Source organism: Enhydra lutris, unplaced genomic scaffold (assembly GCF_002288905.1).
Source record: "Enhydra lutris kenyoni isolate GAN:26980312 unplaced genomic scaffold, ASM228890v2 scaffoldscaffold86, whole genome shotgun sequence".
Classification (NCBI taxonomy): Eukaryota; Metazoa; Chordata; class Mammalia; order Carnivora; family Mustelidae; genus Enhydra; species Enhydra lutris.
Genome location: NW_019154170.1, coordinates 3,575,089 through 3,592,687, shown reverse-complemented (window position 1 = coordinate 3,592,687; position 17,599 = coordinate 3,575,089). Strand labels below are relative to the sequence as shown.

Genomic DNA, 17,599 nt, shown 5'->3' with positions numbered 1-17,599 from the left:
GGTGCCTAATAAGTGCTCCATAGGGTAGAGAGTGGTTCTATGCGCTATGGTTCTGCGCACTGACACTGATATTGGGGGCGGGGGCTAGGATGGCCACGCGCAGGCAAGCATGTGTCCCAGGGGTTGCATCGCGGGGGGCCGAGGCTCCCTAACTCTGCCCCCCCCCCCCCCCCCCCCCCGCCCCCCCCCCCCCCGCCCCGTGAGCAGGTACGTCATCAGCAGCCTGGAGCTGCTGGTGGCGGAGGATTACATGATCGTCTACCTGAATGGCGCCACGCCCCGCCGCAGGATGCCGGGCATCGGCTGGCTGAAGAAGTGTTACCAGATGATCGACAGGAGGTGCGTGCGCGCCAGGCTGCCGGGCGCCCCGGGGTCCCCTGGGAGGCCGCGCGGTCCTCACCCCGCCCCCCCCCCCAGGACCACAATGGGCGGTCGGAACCCGGGCGCCCCGGGAGATGGTTCGGGAACGGGAGGTGGCTCGGGGACTAAACGTCAGGGCGGCCGTTCACAGGCTGGGCGCAGAGCCCAGCCTCACAGCCCGCGACCCCCCACCCTGAAAACCGAGCCTGCAGTCAGCGGGGAGCACCGGGGAGGCGGCACCTGTTAGCTCCGCCCTCTCCGGGGCCTTTCCTCTGCCCCTCCAGATTGCGGAAAAACCTGAAGTCGCTCATCATCGTGCACCCGTCCTGGTTCATCCGCACTGTGCTGGCCATCTCCCGCCCCTTCATCAGGTAACCACTGCCCCCGTGCCCGCCCCTCCGGGTTGTGCGCGTCCCCTGTTGTCATCTGTATTGGGCACTGCTCTGCGCGGACTGTGTATTATTGCTTTTTTGTTTCAAGATTTTATCAGAAAGCGAGAGCGCTTGCGCATGCGCACAAGCATGGGCAGCATCAGGCAGAGGGAAGGAGAAGCGGGCTCCCGGCTGTGCCGGGAGCTCCATCCGGACCCTGAAAATAGGACCTGACGCTTTAACCGCCTGAGCCACCCAGGCGCCCCTGTTCTGTTGCTGTAAACCGTTTCCAGTCCCCCGTGTTGTTATTAAGGGAGGAACACAGGAAAAACACTAGCAGGCAGCCCTCGCGTAGTAAGTGCTGGAAACCTTTCCACGTTTACACCCACCACCTGAGGGGCTGGCTGATGCTGTCTGGATCCCATGGCATGGGCGAGGGAACTGGGGCTCAGAAGGGTCACGGGACCCAGCCAGGGTCGTGCATCCAGGTCGCTAGCCCACCCCAGCCGCCCAGAAGTGAGTCCCTCTCCGTCCGCTCCTGCGTCTGCGCGGGGACCCTGAGGACGCCAGGAGGGTCCGAGCCCCTCCCAACAATAATATCACGAGCAGGGTGTGCTGGGGGGCCCTCGAGAGCACCTCAGCTGTGACAATTCCCTGCAAGGACTCGCAGAATGCAGAGCTGTTACCGTTTGCCACGGAGACGGGACACAGGTGGAAGGTGGCCAAAGACAAAGGTGTCCGCTCCCGCAGGCGGGTAGCCAAAGTCCTCAATCGTCCCTGTGATGATGTGTGACGATAACGGAGGAAGGATCTTGCTCTCCTAGGTTTTCATCAGGGTTTAGCCCCCCATCCCACCATGGAGTCTTGGTTCCTTCTTTGCAAGGGGCGGGGCTTGAGCGCCCCAACCTGCCGGTTAACCCTTTATTGCACCATGTAAAAGCCCCCGATGTGCAGATCAAGTAAAACAAAATCAGTCGTGTGAAACGCCCCAGTCAATCACATAAACCCGATATTTAACTTACCGTGATTCAAAGCATTGAATCGAATCGAGATCCTTCAAGGAGCGCCCGGCTGGCGTGAGCAGTAGAGCACGGGTCCAGCTCTCGATCTCAGGGTTGTGAGTTCGAGCCCCACCTGGGGCGTAGAGATTGCTTACGTAAATAAACCTAAAAAAAAAAGACCCTTCCGGTCCACATTCCCGGGCAGTGATGTGTGATGAGCTTGAGGGAGGGGCCGCCCTCGGAAACCGTCGCGCTCTCAGCGTGAACACTTTGCCAGGAGGTGACCTCAGCCGGTCTGTGTTTAAAGACCCGCCAGCACCTTCAAATATTCGTGTACTAGTAAAATCAAGTGAGTCATACGCTCATCACGGGCCGTGTGTGTAGTGATGAACCCCCCTGTGGAAACGGGGGGCAGGCTCAGAGTCTAACAGAAGACCACGCTGCTGTCTATCCCCTAACTGGGAACCAACACTTGCTTCGAAGGCAGGTAGCTCTCTCACTCGTGATTGCTTTCCCACCGCGGATATGGGGGGTCGCATTTTGAGGTTTCACAGCAAAAGAAGGAAGCGGGAGAGAAAAGTGAGCTTCCCCATTTACAAGCCGAGGAAAGCGGAGACCATTCTGAGCCCCGGGCGGCCCTGTGGGTGTGTGATCAGAGCGCTGGGGGTGCCCCTCGCCCCGGTGAGGAGTTCTGTCTCCCGGGGGCCCACCCCACCCCCGCCCATGAGACAGGAGGCTGACCCCACAGGCAGACAGAGCCTTGTCACCACGGGGATTCGGACATCGGTATCCGAGGGCAGACATGGTGGTGGGCGTCACCAGGTGGCGGCAGCCGTACTTTCCACCCGTATTCCTAGCCCGGCGCTTGGAGCAGCAGGTGCGGTCTCTGCACACCCTAAAACCCTTACTAACAAATCAGCTTGGTCCACCCTCCGAGCCGGCTGGGCCGAGCAGTATGGACATGATTCTTGCCTGTCTGAGGCTCAGTCCCTGCCCGCAGGCCCTTCTTGTGACAACAGGAGGGAGACCCCAGGCTCCAAAAATAACCGGGTTGGTTTCTCTTTTTATTAAAAAATGTTTTGAACCGCACGAAAGCAGTTGCCGCTGCTCACCGCCCCGCACACGGCCACGTGGTGACTCTCCGTGGGGAACGTCTATCGTGCCTCATCAGTCACCAGCGGCCTTCTGCCGAGCGACGGCTTGCTTTTCCCCTGATGGACACCGTGAACCGTGTAATTCATCACGTGTCTCCCTTCGCATCGGCAGCAGGAAAGCCGAGCCGCATTTTTATCTCATCCCTACAAACAGATAGGAAGCGCTGTAGCACTCTTCGGTAGATGCTGGGCTCTGTCTTACATTTATTTTTATACTGTTGCTCGATGACTTTTATTTTCTGTAGGGCTGTATTCTGCAGGTCTTCTCAGAGAAATTGTTTGACCTTGAAAAAAAGCATATACTGCATTGTAGCAAACTTGGGTGTAATTAAATCTTTAAAAAATAATAGTAACCAGGAGTTCAAAGCAGCAGCTGGTGACAAAGCTCAGCAGGGACTCTGCCCTTGACCCCGGGTGCTGCTCTGTCCACCCCACAAGGGCCGGGGGTAGAGGCTAGCCTGGGCAGGGACAGAGGTTTGATGGAAGGTGCTCGGGGCACCCCTGCTGGCCGGCGCTCCTTCCGGGCCAGGGCTGCAGACCTCTCCCTCCTCTTCCTCCTGCCAGCGTGAAATTCATCAACAAGATCCAGTACGTGCACAGCCTGGAAGATCTAGAACAGCTCATCCCCATGGAACACGTGCAAATCCCGGAGTGCGTGCTACAGTGAGTGTCCCATCTGCCGTGTGAGTGTCCCCGCCCCCATGCCCCACGCCCCTCTCCCCGGGGTCCCGCGCCTCCCCTCTCGGACACCCGGGAACCAGACATGAGTGGGAGCCGCAGAGTGGAGGGAAACGCAGTGAAACACGTGCACGTGAGATGAGAGGCCACGTGGTCCCTCGAGCCACGGCCCACAGCTTGTTTTCCCAATAAAGTTTTATCGGCACAGCCGTGCCCATCCACGGACAGATCTGCTGTGGCTGCTTCCGAGCTATGTCTGAATGAGTAGTTGTGGCTGAAACTGGCCTACAAACTGGAGACTATCTACCCTCCAGCCTTTTATAAGAGCACGGCCCTGCCGAGGGGGCGTGTCAGCGAGGCTGCTGCTCTCTAACGGGCCATGTAGTTGCTGGGGCTGAATCAGGCCAAAAAAATAAAAAATAAAACTCTGCTGAATTATTTCTACTGGATGCTGGAATATGCCAGCAAGACAGGTACTCCCTCCTCGGCGGGGGTGGGGGGCTGGGGGCTTGCCCAGCTGCTGCAGGAGACGGGACAAAGACCATCAGACTGTCCTCTGCGGCCGTCTCTCGGCTCCGACGCCCGGCGTGTAATTCAGACCTGAGATTGTTTCTCCGTTCCCGAGAGGAAAGGGAGTCGCCGGGCAGCGCGCCGAGGGGGGGAGGAGGGCTGCGTCTGATGCATTTTTACGTTCTCTCTTCCAGGTATGAGGAGGAGAGGCTCAAGGCCAGGAGAGAGAGGTCTGTGCGGGGCGGGGCGGGGGGTGGGTCGCGCCAGGGTGGGGTCAGGGCTGGGCCCACAGTGAGGGGGCAGCTGGTGGCCTCGGCTCAATGGGGACCAATCACTCACACACACACACACACACTCACACACACACACACACACACACACAGGTGTGTGTGCATGCGCACGTCCTTGTTGGGAGCTTTGAATCAGACCGGGGTTCCGATCCAGCCTCCCCCACTGGTTTCCCGGGTCAGTTTTCCTCCGTAGCATAACCGCGAACGGTGGTCTCAGGACCTCCGGGTTATTGCACCCCCACCCCCCAGAGAGGGCCCGGCCAGGATTCTGGACAGCGTCTTACAGCCCCGGGATCCAAGGCTCAGAGAGGGCAAGGCACCTGCCCAAGGCCACACAGCAAGTCTGGGAGAGGGTTGGGGCTCTCTGTCCTGGCTAGGCCCTTGCCTGCCTCGGTGAAGCAGGTGGCTAAGACAGAGTCCTGGTCCAGAGGGTCCTCGAAAGGCAAAGGAGAGGGACACCTCAGCGAGTAAGGAGAGCGGGCCCTGTGGCGGGGTGAGTGAGGAGGGCGAACGAGCCGCGCCAGGAGGAGAGGCGTGGTGGCCTCCCACGGTGTCGTTTGGTAATGACAAGCCGTGGGCCACATGGAGGAAGGCCGAGAGCAGGGGGGACACACCAGCCCGAGCCTTCTCCTCCTCTTCCCTACCCTCCCCCCAGCCTTCCATCCTCTCTCTCTCTCTCAGTGTTTCACTGTAGTAAAATACACACCACATGAAACTCCCCATCTCCGTCTCTCTCTGTCCCTGTCTCCCCGCGGGGGGCCCCCTGGCCTCCCACGCCTTAGCCAAGGAGGGAGCAGAGGCCAGCCCCGCAAGCCAGAGTCAGGGCACAGGGTGACAGCGTCCGCGGGACAAGGGCCACGGGACGAGGGCACGAGGTGTCTGGGATGACGAGCTGGGATCAACGTTCAGGGTCTCTCCTCCCTGTGATGCCCCCACTTACACCCCTTTCCCCATGGCTGCCTCTGCCGTCAGTAACCCTGGGGGATCTCTGCACCCTCGGGGCCTTCCACACCTGCCCTCAGGGGCCTCAGTGAGCCATGCAGGCTTGTCACCTTTGCTGTCTCCCTCTGTCCCCAGCGCCAGGCCGCCACCAGAGTTTGTCCTGCCCAGGTCCGAGGAGAAGCCAGAGGCAGCTTCGGCAGAGGACAGGTGAGTGTGTGGGTGACCACGGGCGAGGCTGTGAGACCCCGAACGGCCGGTAAGAGTGACTACAGCACTATCATGACGGGGACTGGGAGCGCCGTGGCGATGGCCGGCATGAGTGGGTGCTCGGAGTCGGGGTCCCTCTCCCGTCCACCCCGGGCCAGCCCCACAGGGACACCCACAGAGGCCAGCAGTTCCACTGAAATGTACGGTCATGGCGCTCGGCCGGCTCCATCCCACACTGGGACTCTTGATCTCGGGCTGTGAGTTCGAGCCTCATGTTAGGCATAGAGAAAACTTTAAAAATAAATAAATAAAATCTTTAAATATAAATAAACTGGGGCACCTGGGTGGCTCAGTGGGTTAAGCATCTGCCTTAGGCTCAGGTCATGGTCTCAGGGTCCTGGGATCGAGCCTTGCATCGGGCTCCCTGCTCAGCAGGGAGACTGCTTCCCCCTCTCTCTGCCTGCCTCTCTGCCTCCTTGTGATCTCTGTCTCTGTCAAATAAATAAATAAAATCTTTTAAAAATAAATAAATAAGTAAACTAAGTAACTAACTAACTAATAGCTGGTAAGATGTAAAAGCCTTCTCCCGGGGCTTCTTCCATTTTTTAAGTGCACATTCCGGGGACCTTTGGGGCACAGGCAAAGCTGTGCACCCACACCCATCTCTAGGTCCAAAATGTCCCGTCACTGCAGAGGGGACCCCACACCCATTAAGCTGTTGCTCCCATGCCCCCCTTTTCTTTTTTCACACCCAGCAAATGCCCCTGCAAGTCCTCTGGCACCTCGCCCTGGTGCAGTGGAAAGCCCCGCCTAGCTCGGGCCCTCCCTCTCCCCACCACCCAGCTCTGCCCCGGCTGGCATCTGGCCCTCCGTGTCCTGCTCTCGTGGGGCTCACGGCCGGATGCCGAGGCTCCCCAGATGGGCAAATCGTGCTAAGACGTCTCTCTTCCACAGGTCTGCTCCGGGCACAGAAGACCAGGAGACAAGGTGAGTGGGAAGCAGAGCTTTCTTGGTGTCTGCTTGTCCAGATGTCCTGGTGGAGGTGTCCCCACTGCAGGAGAATGGCCCCACGATTCACCGGGGCCGAGGGCCGCTGTACCGGGGAGCCAGAGAGGCGTCGGCTCCAGGACTCCAGGGTCTCCGCTGCGGCAGGCAGCCTGTCCCTGCACACCTCCAGGGGGCGCCATCGCCATGAGGCCCCAGAGCTAAGCCACATGGCAGCCCTGACTGAGACCCGTGCCTGCATCCAGGTCCCATAAAGCCTGGGCTACTTATTTTTAATTTTAATTTTAATTTTAATTTTAAGTAGGCTCCAATGAGCCCACTGTGGGGCTTGAATCCCCGGCCCTGAGACTGGGAGTCCTGTGCTCTATGGACTGAGCCAGCCGGGTGCCCCAAGCCCAGGCTTTCCTACTCAGCCACGGGGACACCGTTGGCCTGCGGCCTGTCCCAGGGTCCCCACCAGCTCCAGATGCCAGGAGAAGCCTCTCTGTGAGTGGGGGGTCATGGAGACCACCCCCAGGTTCAGCTTTGCTGGATGGACCCACAGAACTCGGCGAAGCTGTAGTGCTTACAATTGTGGTTGGTTGGGGGTTTTAGAAATTTTTTTTTAAAGATTTTACTCATTTATTTGAGAGAGAGAGAGAGCATGTGCCCACAAGCAGGGGGAGCAGCAGGCAGAGGCAGAGGGGGAAGCAGGCTCCCCGCGGAGCAGGGAGCCCGATGCGGGGGCTCGATCCCAGGACCCTGGGATCTGACCTGAGCCGAGGGCAGACGCTTCACCAACTGAGACCCCCAGGCGCCCCACAATTGTGGTTTAATGCAGTGGAGGGAGCATCAGCAGTGAGCGAAGGTGCGTGACGCCAGGGCCCGGAGACACCAGGGGTGAATGAACCTCCGGCTGTCGCCTGCTGGGGACTTACCAGACAGACCCCGGTTCTCCCAGCAGCCTGTGGCCATACGCAGGACATGTTTCCAATCAGAGACTCCCCCACGTCCTGGTGTCCAGGGCGTTTGTGGGGGCAGTCCCTCAGGCGTGGCTAATCACCCCCCCCAGAGGTCAGGCTGATCCCCACCCCCCAAATCACACTGTCAGCACAGACTCTCTCCCACGACCCAAGGTCCCCAGGTAAACAGAGACCCTCTCGCCCGGCTGGGCACTCCAAGGACTAGGTTACCTCCCAGGATCTGGGACTCGGCCGGCTATCCCTTCCTTTGGAATGTGCAGTGTTAAGGGCTAATCCTTGACCACACCCTCTCCCCCAAATCTGGGACGTGGCCCAACCATCTGCCTTAATAGCCCCCACTCAACCCGGGAAGCCCCAAGCAGAGAGAGAAACATCGAACACGGTCTTCGACCAGCACCGCCCGGGACACACTGAGTGGAAACGTGTTCTCAGTGCATCCCCGAGACCGTCTCAAGCCCTGTCCTCCGGGGGGGGGCGGTTTCCGTCCACACTCACAGAACAGGCAAGGAAGTCACGCACCATGAGAGAAAGCCAGCGGATACAGCAACGGCAGAGTCAGGTCCTCCTGGGAAGCCTCAGCAAGGGTTGGTGAACTAAGGATGTGTAACCATATTAAAGACAGGAGCACCAGGGTGGCCAGGTCGGGGAAGCGTCCGACTCTTGATCTCGGCTCAGGTCATGATCTCGGGGTCAGGAGATCGAGCCCCTCATCGAGCTCCTTGCTCGGCACAGGGTCTGCGTGTCCCTCTCCTTCCCTCTCTGCCGCTCCCCTTCCCCTTTCTCTCTCTACAATGAATAAATAATATCTTCAAACATAAAGACACAAAAGAAGAAACTGTAGGAAACAACGGATGGATGGACAGACGGACAGATGGTAGGTGCGCAGATGGCGGATGGAGGGATGAAGGACAAAGGGCTGCTTGGAAACTTCCCTCTGGTCTGACTGGAGGCGCCGGCCCCAGGCCCGTTCTGCTACGGCGCAGAGAGAGTGGGGGGCAGTCAGCAGTACCGCTCTTTGTGCCGAGGACACCAAAGCCGGATTCCACACACGGCCGCTGCTTGAAAAGCGATAATAATGACCTGACCTGTGTTTATCCCTCTCTAGCCTGTCCTGAGGTGACAAGAACACAGAAAAGGACAAGAAAGAAGATTCCAGATGCCAAGAAACCTCTGTCAGACGCCCTCCGGCCCTGGACCTCATCCCCGCCTCGTCCTACATCCCCGTCTTGGGAGGATGTCCGTCTCCTCCGCCCATCTCTGAAACCCAGCATCCTTTTTAGCTGCTTGAAATTTTTTTTTTTTAAACAACGCAGTATTCGTGTGTTCCAGAAAAGGACCTGGCTCTCAGCCCTCCGCCCTTCCACACCCGTGAGCTCACAGCCAGGGCGAGCAGCTCAGGGCGTGGCCTGGGTGTCCTGGACGGCTTCAGAGTCCCCTCCCACTGCACACAGTCCCGACTCGAGACCCCTCTCTTGCTTGTCAGCAGGCTCACGTTGGAGCCACCGACGCCCACCAGCTCCCTGGTCGGATCTGGACTCGTTCTTGTGCCTTTTCTCCTAGAACAGCCCCTGCCACTCTGGGCATCAGGCTTGGAAGCTCCGCCCCCAGCAGTGCCATGCCCCGGGGACCTCCCGTCGTTCCACCTCGTGGGTTTTCATCTGACCGGCTCCCCCCGTCCGTCTCGTACAGCACTCCCCTTCTTTGGGAACATCGGCGCCTGCAGCAGCAATGAGCTGCCAGTAATTACCGTCCCTCCCTTTCTAGAACATTCTCAAGCCCGTCTAACATGGATGCCACACCCCAGGGCAGTCCTGGTCAATACCTCCTCCTGAGGGAGTGGTGCCCCCACTTGCCTGATCCCCCCCAGTGCAGGGTTGGGACGCACCCCTCAGGCTCCCGCCAAGGGCAGTGGGCTCTGAACTGCAGGAAGGAAGATACAGGGTATTACAGGTTTGGGTAGTTGGAAGTGCACTTGGGAAAGGAAGTCCCTGTGGCCTGGAAGCTTCGGGGACCCGCGTCAAAGGAGGACAATTCACCTTGGACAAAAGACAGACTTTTCTGACGCAGCCCAAACAGCGGTCAGGCGGCTGCTAGAGGTAGTGAGTTCCCCATCCGTGGAGGCATTTAAGAGGAGGCTGGGAAGTGCTTGCAAACTGTGGTCCTGTGCAGTCCCCTCCGATCTTTGAGTCTCTATTTATATAAATCTCAGCGATAGTTGACAGGGCACCTTCTCCAGGCCCCTCCTGGCTCTGTAGCCGGCTTCTCAGCGGCCAAGATTGTGCTGAGTGTGAGGTTCTCGGCCTCAGTGGCCAAGTCAAATGCTTCTCGACCTGGGACGCTGGTGTTTGGGGGTTATTCCAAGGGCGGGAGGGAGCCAGTGGTGTTTGGTGCTGAGGGAAAGGAATGCCCAGCGTTTTGCTGCGCGGGAGAGGGTCCTGCCCTGCGTGTCCAGGAACTGACCCACCGTGAACCCCGGGGAACACTGGGGAACTGCCCCCCGCGTTGGAAAATGCCGAGTTTCTGGGCGAGATTAGGCCTGCATCTTCTGGGTCACAGCCCTGCCCGCGGAAGGCGGGGACGCTGGGGGCCTGAGTGGGGGGGGCGGGAGTAAATGTGTGTTTCTGCCATGTTTCCCGACCAGAGGACAGGACCATGTTCCAGTCCCAGGGGTGTCACCTGCCGCCCTGGCGGGGGGCCTCTCTAGGCTGCCCTCCGAGAGGACCCCACCGCCCGTCTGCCTGTGGCCCGGCCCAGACCCGGGCCTGGTGGCTGTCCCTCCCCAGATCAACACGTGCACCCCAGAGCTGGAGCCTGGCTGCACGCTAAGGGACAGGAACTGAGGTGTCCCACCCTGTGCCGCGGTTACCAAGCACCCAGGGAGGCGACAGAAGGACAGGAAGCGGCAGACCCCAGCCCCCCACCCCCACCCCAGAGGAGCCTGCGGCCGCGCACAAAACCACTACAGGCCCAGTGTGGCCGGCCCACCGCCCCTCCGGACCACCAGCAGCCACAGACGACAGGCAAGTGGGACCCAGGACCCCAGCTCGGCCGCGGCAGCCCCTCGGGATCAAGAGAGACGCCGGGGTGGGGGGACTGGCCCCAGGCTCGAGAAGTCCCAGCACACAGCTCCGTGCAGACGGGGCCACCGCGTCCGGGCCGCCTGCTGCCCGTGTGTCAGAAGTGGCTTTGCGAGCAGCGGTTGTCTCCGGAGCGGTCGTGGTCAAAACGCCAGCGGACCCCGGACCTCGTCGGAAAGGGACGCCGGTTTTCCTCCCGGGACACATGGGATGCGTCCTAAGTCGTAGGTCACACGCCCATAACGACGGCCGGTTTTGTGGTTTTTAGAAACGATCCGTTATGATTACTGTCGTGATGTTCAAACGTCATCTCCATGAGCTTCGGGGATTTTTATGTGGAAATAAAGAGGGGATAACTGAGAAGGGGGGTTCGTGTCATCGGTCCGCTTCCCTGAGCTGTGGCGCTGGCCTTGGGCCGGGAGCAGACGAACCGGCCTGAACTCCCGCCTGGCGACCTCGGGAGGGTGGCCTCAGGTGACCTTGGGCAGCCTCGGGCGACCGTGGCTGACCAGCAGGTGCCTCGGGTGACCTCCCAGTCCTCCCTGAAATCAAACGTAGTCAGAAGGTAGTAGTAATAATAATGCAGTGATCTGTCTATGTTACTACCACTATGACTGAGCGAGAAGATGTCCACACTCGCACCAACACTTCCCACACCAGGCAGGGGGGAGGGGTCCCCACGAGCCACTCTCTGGCTCCCAGTGGAGTCACATGGACCTCACAGGGGGAGGGCTCGGCCTCCACCTCAGGTGCCAGTCCCCAGGAGCGGGCCCCCAGGTCCCCTGCGCTTTTGTCCCAAGTGGCCAAAAATCAGGAGTTCCCTCAACCTTCCCCCAGCAGCTCGCAGAACTCTAGAAGGTTTCTGTGTTTTTTACCTGACCATGACAAAGGATCTGACCCAGGAACAGCCAGCCAAGAGATGGGGGCGGGGTGGAGGGGGGCCGGGCGTGTGCAAGGGGAGCGTCACCCACCAAAGGCGTCCTCTCGCAGGCGTGACTGGTTAACCGCTGACCGTTGGTGATGAACCCCACCCCCAGCCTGTGGCTGTCGCTTTCTAAGCTCCCCCCACTTGCAGAAACTCAGGTGTGGGTAAAGGGCGTGTCACAAACAGCAAAAAAGACGCCGCCTCCCCCCCCCCCCAGCCCCGAGCACTCTGGACCCTATTCAGGAACCAAGGACAACTGTTCTCCCTCTTCTCACCTAGGAAGTCCCAAGGGTTTAGGAGCTGTGTGGCGGGAGCTGGGACCAAGATGAACCTCCGTTAATCTGCCAGCTCTGGGGGTCCCACAGGGTCCCGGTCCCCCCTGTGGCTCCCAGCCTGGCGGGGGTGGGGGAAGCTTGACCCAGGGAACCAGGGTCTCCCTGGGGACCAGGACGAGGGGCCAGGCCCTGCCCCGGAAAGAGGGGTCCTCTCTGATCGGAGACCCGATGGGAAAGCAGCAGCCAGCCCAGCCAGCGGACAGGTGGAGGGCGTCCCCAGCAGAGGGCCCAGCCCGGGGAAAGGCGTGGGGGCTGGGTCAGCGGCACTGGTGTTACTGGGACCCAGAGCTCGGTGAGGACCTGGTCTCTCTCCCTCTCTTCTAAATTTACCATTGGTGGCATTTAGAACTTTCGCGACATTGCACAACCATCACCACTATCTAGTTCCGGAACATTCCATCTCCACCAAAGGGAAACCCTGTCCCCAGGAGCAGTCACCCCCTGAGGCCCTGGCACTCACTAACCTATTTTCTGTGGATTTGCCTGTTCTGGACGTTTCACATAAAGGAATCGAACACTTGACCTGTGGGCTTGTCTGGGGACAGGCGGATCGCACTGTGTCAGGCGAGTGGACACCAGGCCTCAAGGAGGCGCCCTGTCTGGGTATGCAACTGTCACCTGTGCTCTGGGCTTCCTGCCCCACAAGGAAGCTCCCAGGAAGTTCTTACTGCTGGAATTCGGTCAGAGGCCGCACCCCGGAACCAGCGTCCCCGCCTGGCCACCAGCCAGGCGCCCGAGGGAGCTTGGGGTCACGGGCAGCCACGCTGGCAGTCAAGGAAACAGAGGCCCAGAAGGGGCTGGAGGTGGAAGGACACAGGTGGGGTCCCCTGTTCACACTGTCTCTGGAGGCTGCCTTCCAAGTGGCGGTCACGGCGCCTGCAACCTCTCCTAACCTCTGCATCAGGTCAGTCCCGGCTGGAGCCATGCGGGGAGTCCTTTACGACCAGCTGACCCGGTGGCAGGCTCTCTGTGTCCCCGTCCTCGCCGGCCCGGCCCTTGCTACCATCTGTCCTGACACCAGCCGTCCTCGTGGGTGTGGATTTTGAGCCGCGATTCCCTCAGGACCCGGGAGGGGAGCATCTTTGCTCGGACGTCTTCTTCGGAGAAGGGTCCGGTCACGCCCCTCACCCATTTTCAGACTGGGTCCTGTCTTTCTGTCGCCGCGCTGCGAGAGCCCTTTCTGCCCTCTGGTCACTCAGCCCTTCGCTGATCTATGAACTGCAAATATGTCCCCATTCTCTTCCTCGTGTTCAATGCCTACGCGTCCCGCTCCGAGTAGCACCCATGGGGCACGGGGCCATCATGAGGCCACAGGCTGGCAGCCAGCGGGCAAGTAGCTGGACACGCGCTCTGTCCCAGCGGCCCACAGCCCAGGGGCGCCCGATCGGTGGGGTCCCCTTTCTCCGCGGTGGCGCCGTCCCTGACCTCGTTCATGTCCCCCGGGCTTTGCTCCCAGCAACACCCTTGGGCCATGTGGGTGTCATTCATCCCTGCCCATCTCCCTCCCCGCTGTCCCAGGTCCCTTCAACCCCTGCAAGGGCCACCCGTGTACCCGAGGCATAAACAGAGTTGAGACCAACGGAGTGGAAGCGGGTAAGCCCCTGAGGCATGCGGGCCAGCGCCTCCCCATCTGGGAGACCTGGAAGTCCCTCCTGCAGTCCCACTGCCCGTGCCTCTTGCTGGTACCCCGGAGGCCACTCCGGTCCAGCGGTGTGACTCGCAGGTCAGCTTCCTTGGGACTCAGCAGCCTGCCCCCTCCCCGGCGGGGCCCACCTGCTCCCTGACAGCCCCCCAGGGCCCCTGGTTTCAGTGTATCCGCATGGCAGGAGGTCCCGTGAGGGGCGTTTCCACTGAGTCCCACTGAGTCCCGGAAGTCACTCAGGACTCACTCCTGAACCCCTTCTAGGGGTGTTCGGGGGCAGAACTCAGTCCTGGTTTCTTAACCAGGGGGTCCAGCCTGTGGTGTTGGAGGCCTGGGCAGTCACCGTCTCCACTGGTTGGACCCATGCAGATGTGTCCCGAGGGGCTGGGTGGGGGCCTTTGGGGCCTCAGTTTCCCCAGAGAGGAAATTTCTTGTGAGCTTTCAAAGACACTGCAGCATGGCCCGGAGCGGGGACTGGGAAGTCGGCCAAGCCTGAGTGTGCCCCCGGCTCTCGGCCGTGTCCCCAGCGCCTGCTCTGTGATCGGAACAAAACTCTGTCACAAGGCGGCTGGGAAGCTTTCGTGGCCCAGGAACCACGTCTCCCTGAGCCCCCCCACCAAACCTTGGAGGGACAAGCTCACATCTGCACCCATCTCACAGCTGGGGAGACTGAGGCTCCCAGACCATCAGTGCCTGGCAAAGCTGGAATTTGAACGGGGCCCTCCCCGGAACCATTCTCTTTGCTTGTGGGAGCCTGGAAGGCTCCACGGAGACTGGAGCTGGGGGGAGGAGGCACGTGGGGACGGGGGCTCCCCTTGACTGGAGGGCGTTGCCCATGGCCGGCTGTGGAGCTCAAACCGCCCACCCCTCTCAATCCAGAAGGGCAGGAAAAACCCGCCGTGGGTTAGACAAAGCGAGCGAACTTATGGAGAGGCTCATCCCTGGACGGGAAGGAGGCTCGTGGGTGCTGGGGGCTGGGGAAGGGGGCGCTGATGGCAGATGGGGATGGGGTTTCTTTTTGGGGTGACAGAATGTTCTAGAACTCAGATAGAACTTGTGGTGGCACGGCCGTGGGGATGCACCAAAGGCCAGGGAATTGTTCACTTAAAAACGTCTAATTTTATGTGCCTTTCCCCTGGGAAACCGCTCACTTCTTCCGCCCCAGACTAGCAGGCCCACTTGGCCGCCGCCGCCCCTTCTAAACACAGCCTTCCTGCCCCCAGTACTCATGCAACTTAGCAAAATCCCCGCTGCCCTCCTTCGTCCTGGGGCCCCCAGACCTATCGCAGAGCCGGACACAGACGAGGAGGAGCTAAGTGGACGGACGGGTGGGCAGGCAGAGGGCAGCGGGCCTGGGAGGACCCCATGCACTTGGCCTTGTGGCCACCCCCACCCCTGACACAAAGACGCCGTCCACGTAGGGTGACCAACCTTCCCAACTTGTCAGGACATTCTTGGTCTCAGCACCGGAAGCCCTGCGTCCCCGGAAACCTTTGAGAACCAGGCACCCAGGGAGGGGCTGTGCTGGGTCAGCGTATGCCCAGCCCCCTCCCAGGGGCCACAGACAAGAGGCGGGAAGGCCTGTGGGTCAGGGTCAGGAGGAACTGGGGCCCCGAGCCCCCTGGCCACGCTCGCGCTGTGCGCCTAACAGCTCGGGACCCTGCGAACTTGGACCCTCGAGTGGGACTTGAATCTGTAAAGTCCTCAGATCAAACAGACAAAATCAAAACCTTTCAAAAGACACTCGTATGAACTCCACTGTGTCCCCCCAAATTCATATGTTAACACCCAACATCCCAGGAGCTCAGAATGTGACTGTACTTGGAGGGGGTTAAATTAAAGTGAAGCCAGGGGTGCGGCGGGGAGAAGTGGGCAGCCAGCTTCGTCGGAGGAGCGAGCAACTCTGGATCCCAGGGTGGTGAGTTCAAGCCCCATAGTAGGGGCTTGAATAAAATCCTTAAAAAATAACAGTTCATGAGAGTGGGTGGGCCCTGAGCCCACGTGTCGTGTGTCCTTGCAGGGGAGGCACTCAGGACAGGAGCACCCACGGGGAGGACACGGGGAGGAGACGGCCGAGCGGAGTCCTCGAAGGAAGCAGACCTGCAAACCCAGGGACAGGAAGTGGGTTCCTGGGTGCTGGGGGCTGGGGACGGGCCTGCTTTTTCCAGAGGAATAAAATGGACAACAGCTGACGGTTGTCCCACTCCGCGAATATACAAAAAAATAAATAAATAAAAATAAAAAAAAATTGGGTGTGGGGGTGCCTGGATGACTCAGTTGTTCAGCGTCTGCCTTCGGCTCAGGTCATGATCCCAGGGTCCTGGGTTCGAGTCCCACATCGGGCTCCCTGCTCAGTGAGGAGCCTGCTTCTCCCTCCCCCTGCTTGGGCTCACTCTCTTGCTCTGTCTCTCTCTCTCTCTGTCAAATAAATAAATAAAATCTTTAAGAAAATAAAATAAAAAAGGGAGACAGGTGGTGCGGGAGGCTGGACGGCGGTGTGAGCTTGATGTCCCTGGGCTGTGCACGTAGAGATGGTTCAAGGGGTACGTCTCGCGTCGTGTGTCCTACCGTAGTTAAAAACGATGGCAACAGTAGCAGTAAGGGGACTTCCTCATCCCAGTTTGCCCAGAGCTTTCCCGGTTTCAGGGCTGAAAGTTCCCTCTGCTGGCAGACGTGGCCGGTCAGTCACCTTGATCGAGGGCCGGGGCCTCAGTAGGTCCGATTATCCTGTGACCCATCTCTCCAGGGCTCAGAGAGGGAGATCGCACCGCCCAGATCGCCCAGCAGAACCGAGATTTGAACTCCAGTCTGTCCAACGCTGACCCCACGGCCTTTTCCGGCACAGACGGTGGGGACAGGATGCTCCCCCCGTCTGGCCACCTGGCCTTCTGCGCTTCCCTGGGAAGGGTTGTCTCTTCCCTCTGAAACCAGCACGGCCCTGGGTGGGCAGATCTGGGCAGGGTGCTGACGTCCGTCTGACGAGCCTGGACCTCTCCTGCAGCACCTGCCTTCCCCGGACAGACCCTCAGACAAACGCGCCGCTCCCCTCCCGTGCCCACCGGGCACCCCTCAGGTGCAGCCCTCAGTCGGTGTCCAGTGGTCTCCCTGCCGAGGCCCAGGACGGGACACCCTGAGCTGGGGCAGCCCAGAGCGGGCATGTGTGGCTCCAAATCCAGCTGTCTTGGCCACCTGCTGTTGAGAGGTCCCCAGGCAGGTGACCGTGCCGTCTCCATGCCTCACTGCCCTCCCCTGTGAGCTCAGGGAGGTCTCATGTGGCCATGCTGAGGAGCTCCAGCCCTGCCCGCCCTCAGGCCATCCTGTGAGCTTGGGGACACTACTGTCCCCAGCTAGACCCCTGCCCAGCATTCAGGAGGGCACGTCACTCTCTATGCCACCCCCTCCAACAGGTACAGTGTATCCCTCTCTTGCAGAAGGGGAAACTGAGGCCGGGGGGTGGGCTTTCTGCCTGTGGTCAGGCACAAAACATGGAGATGGGGCTCCAGGCCAGGTTGGGGCTCCAGTGCCCTGTGCCTGGGGCCAGAGGCAGAACCCCGTCACTTCTGGGTACCCCTTTCCCTGGGAGGAGCCCCCCCCAGTCTTCTGGTTTCCCAGGACCCCGACAGAGTCCCTGGAGGGCCCTCCTAAAGCCGTTCTTTCTCATGCCCCCCACCACGGCTGCAGCTCCCGGCCCTTGCCCCCCTGTTCTATCCTAGTACATCCCGATACCCCAAGTGTGTCACTCACATCAGGGAGCACTCAGCCGGCACCCCCACTCCACCACCGTCCCCATGGAGCCAGAGCGATCACCCTACAGCTCCCCACCCGTGCACCCCATCCTTCCATAGGGGCGTCCTTGGGGCTGCTGGGGCCGGCAATAAGAGCAAGCCGATGGGGACAGAAGACCACATGACCTCTGCGACCTCCCAGTCCCCACTCCCAGGTCTTCCAGGGCCTTCTGGGGAGACCCAGGAGGCCCAAGAAATGGCCTCATCACCTCCCTGTCCCCTTTAAGCCTCTCTGGCATTTGAAACTGTTAGGAGCAGCTGAGTCCCGGGAGGGGAGGGGCGGCAGGGGCGGAGCAGCTGACTCAGGCCAGGAGGGTAAGTCCCCTCTGGCTCCATATAAATCCTGGGGGTGGGG

At 60.3% G+C, this 17,599-nt stretch overlaps 1 protein-coding gene across 1 annotated transcript in view; it reads left to right on the top strand.

Annotated features, from left to right (window-relative positions):
* The window catches only part of LOC111161845 (ATCAY, caytaxin), a 27,583-nt gene extending 18,801 nt beyond the window's left edge, over window positions 1-8,782 (top strand). The window contains exons 7-13 of the mRNA XM_022525852.1: window positions 208-339; window positions 645-731; window positions 3,451-3,549; window positions 4,269-4,304; window positions 5,442-5,513; window positions 6,468-6,500; window positions 8,586-8,782. Coding sequence (XP_022381560.1) covers window positions 208-339; window positions 645-731; window positions 3,451-3,549; window positions 4,269-4,304; window positions 5,442-5,513; window positions 6,468-6,500; window positions 8,586-8,595 — 469 coding nt within the window. The 3' untranslated portion in view covers window positions 8,596-8,782. The remainder of the gene's footprint in view (window positions 1-207; window positions 340-644; window positions 732-3,450; window positions 3,550-4,268; window positions 4,305-5,441; window positions 5,514-6,467; window positions 6,501-8,585) is intronic.
* Window positions 8,783-17,599: the final 8,817 nt, after the last annotated feature.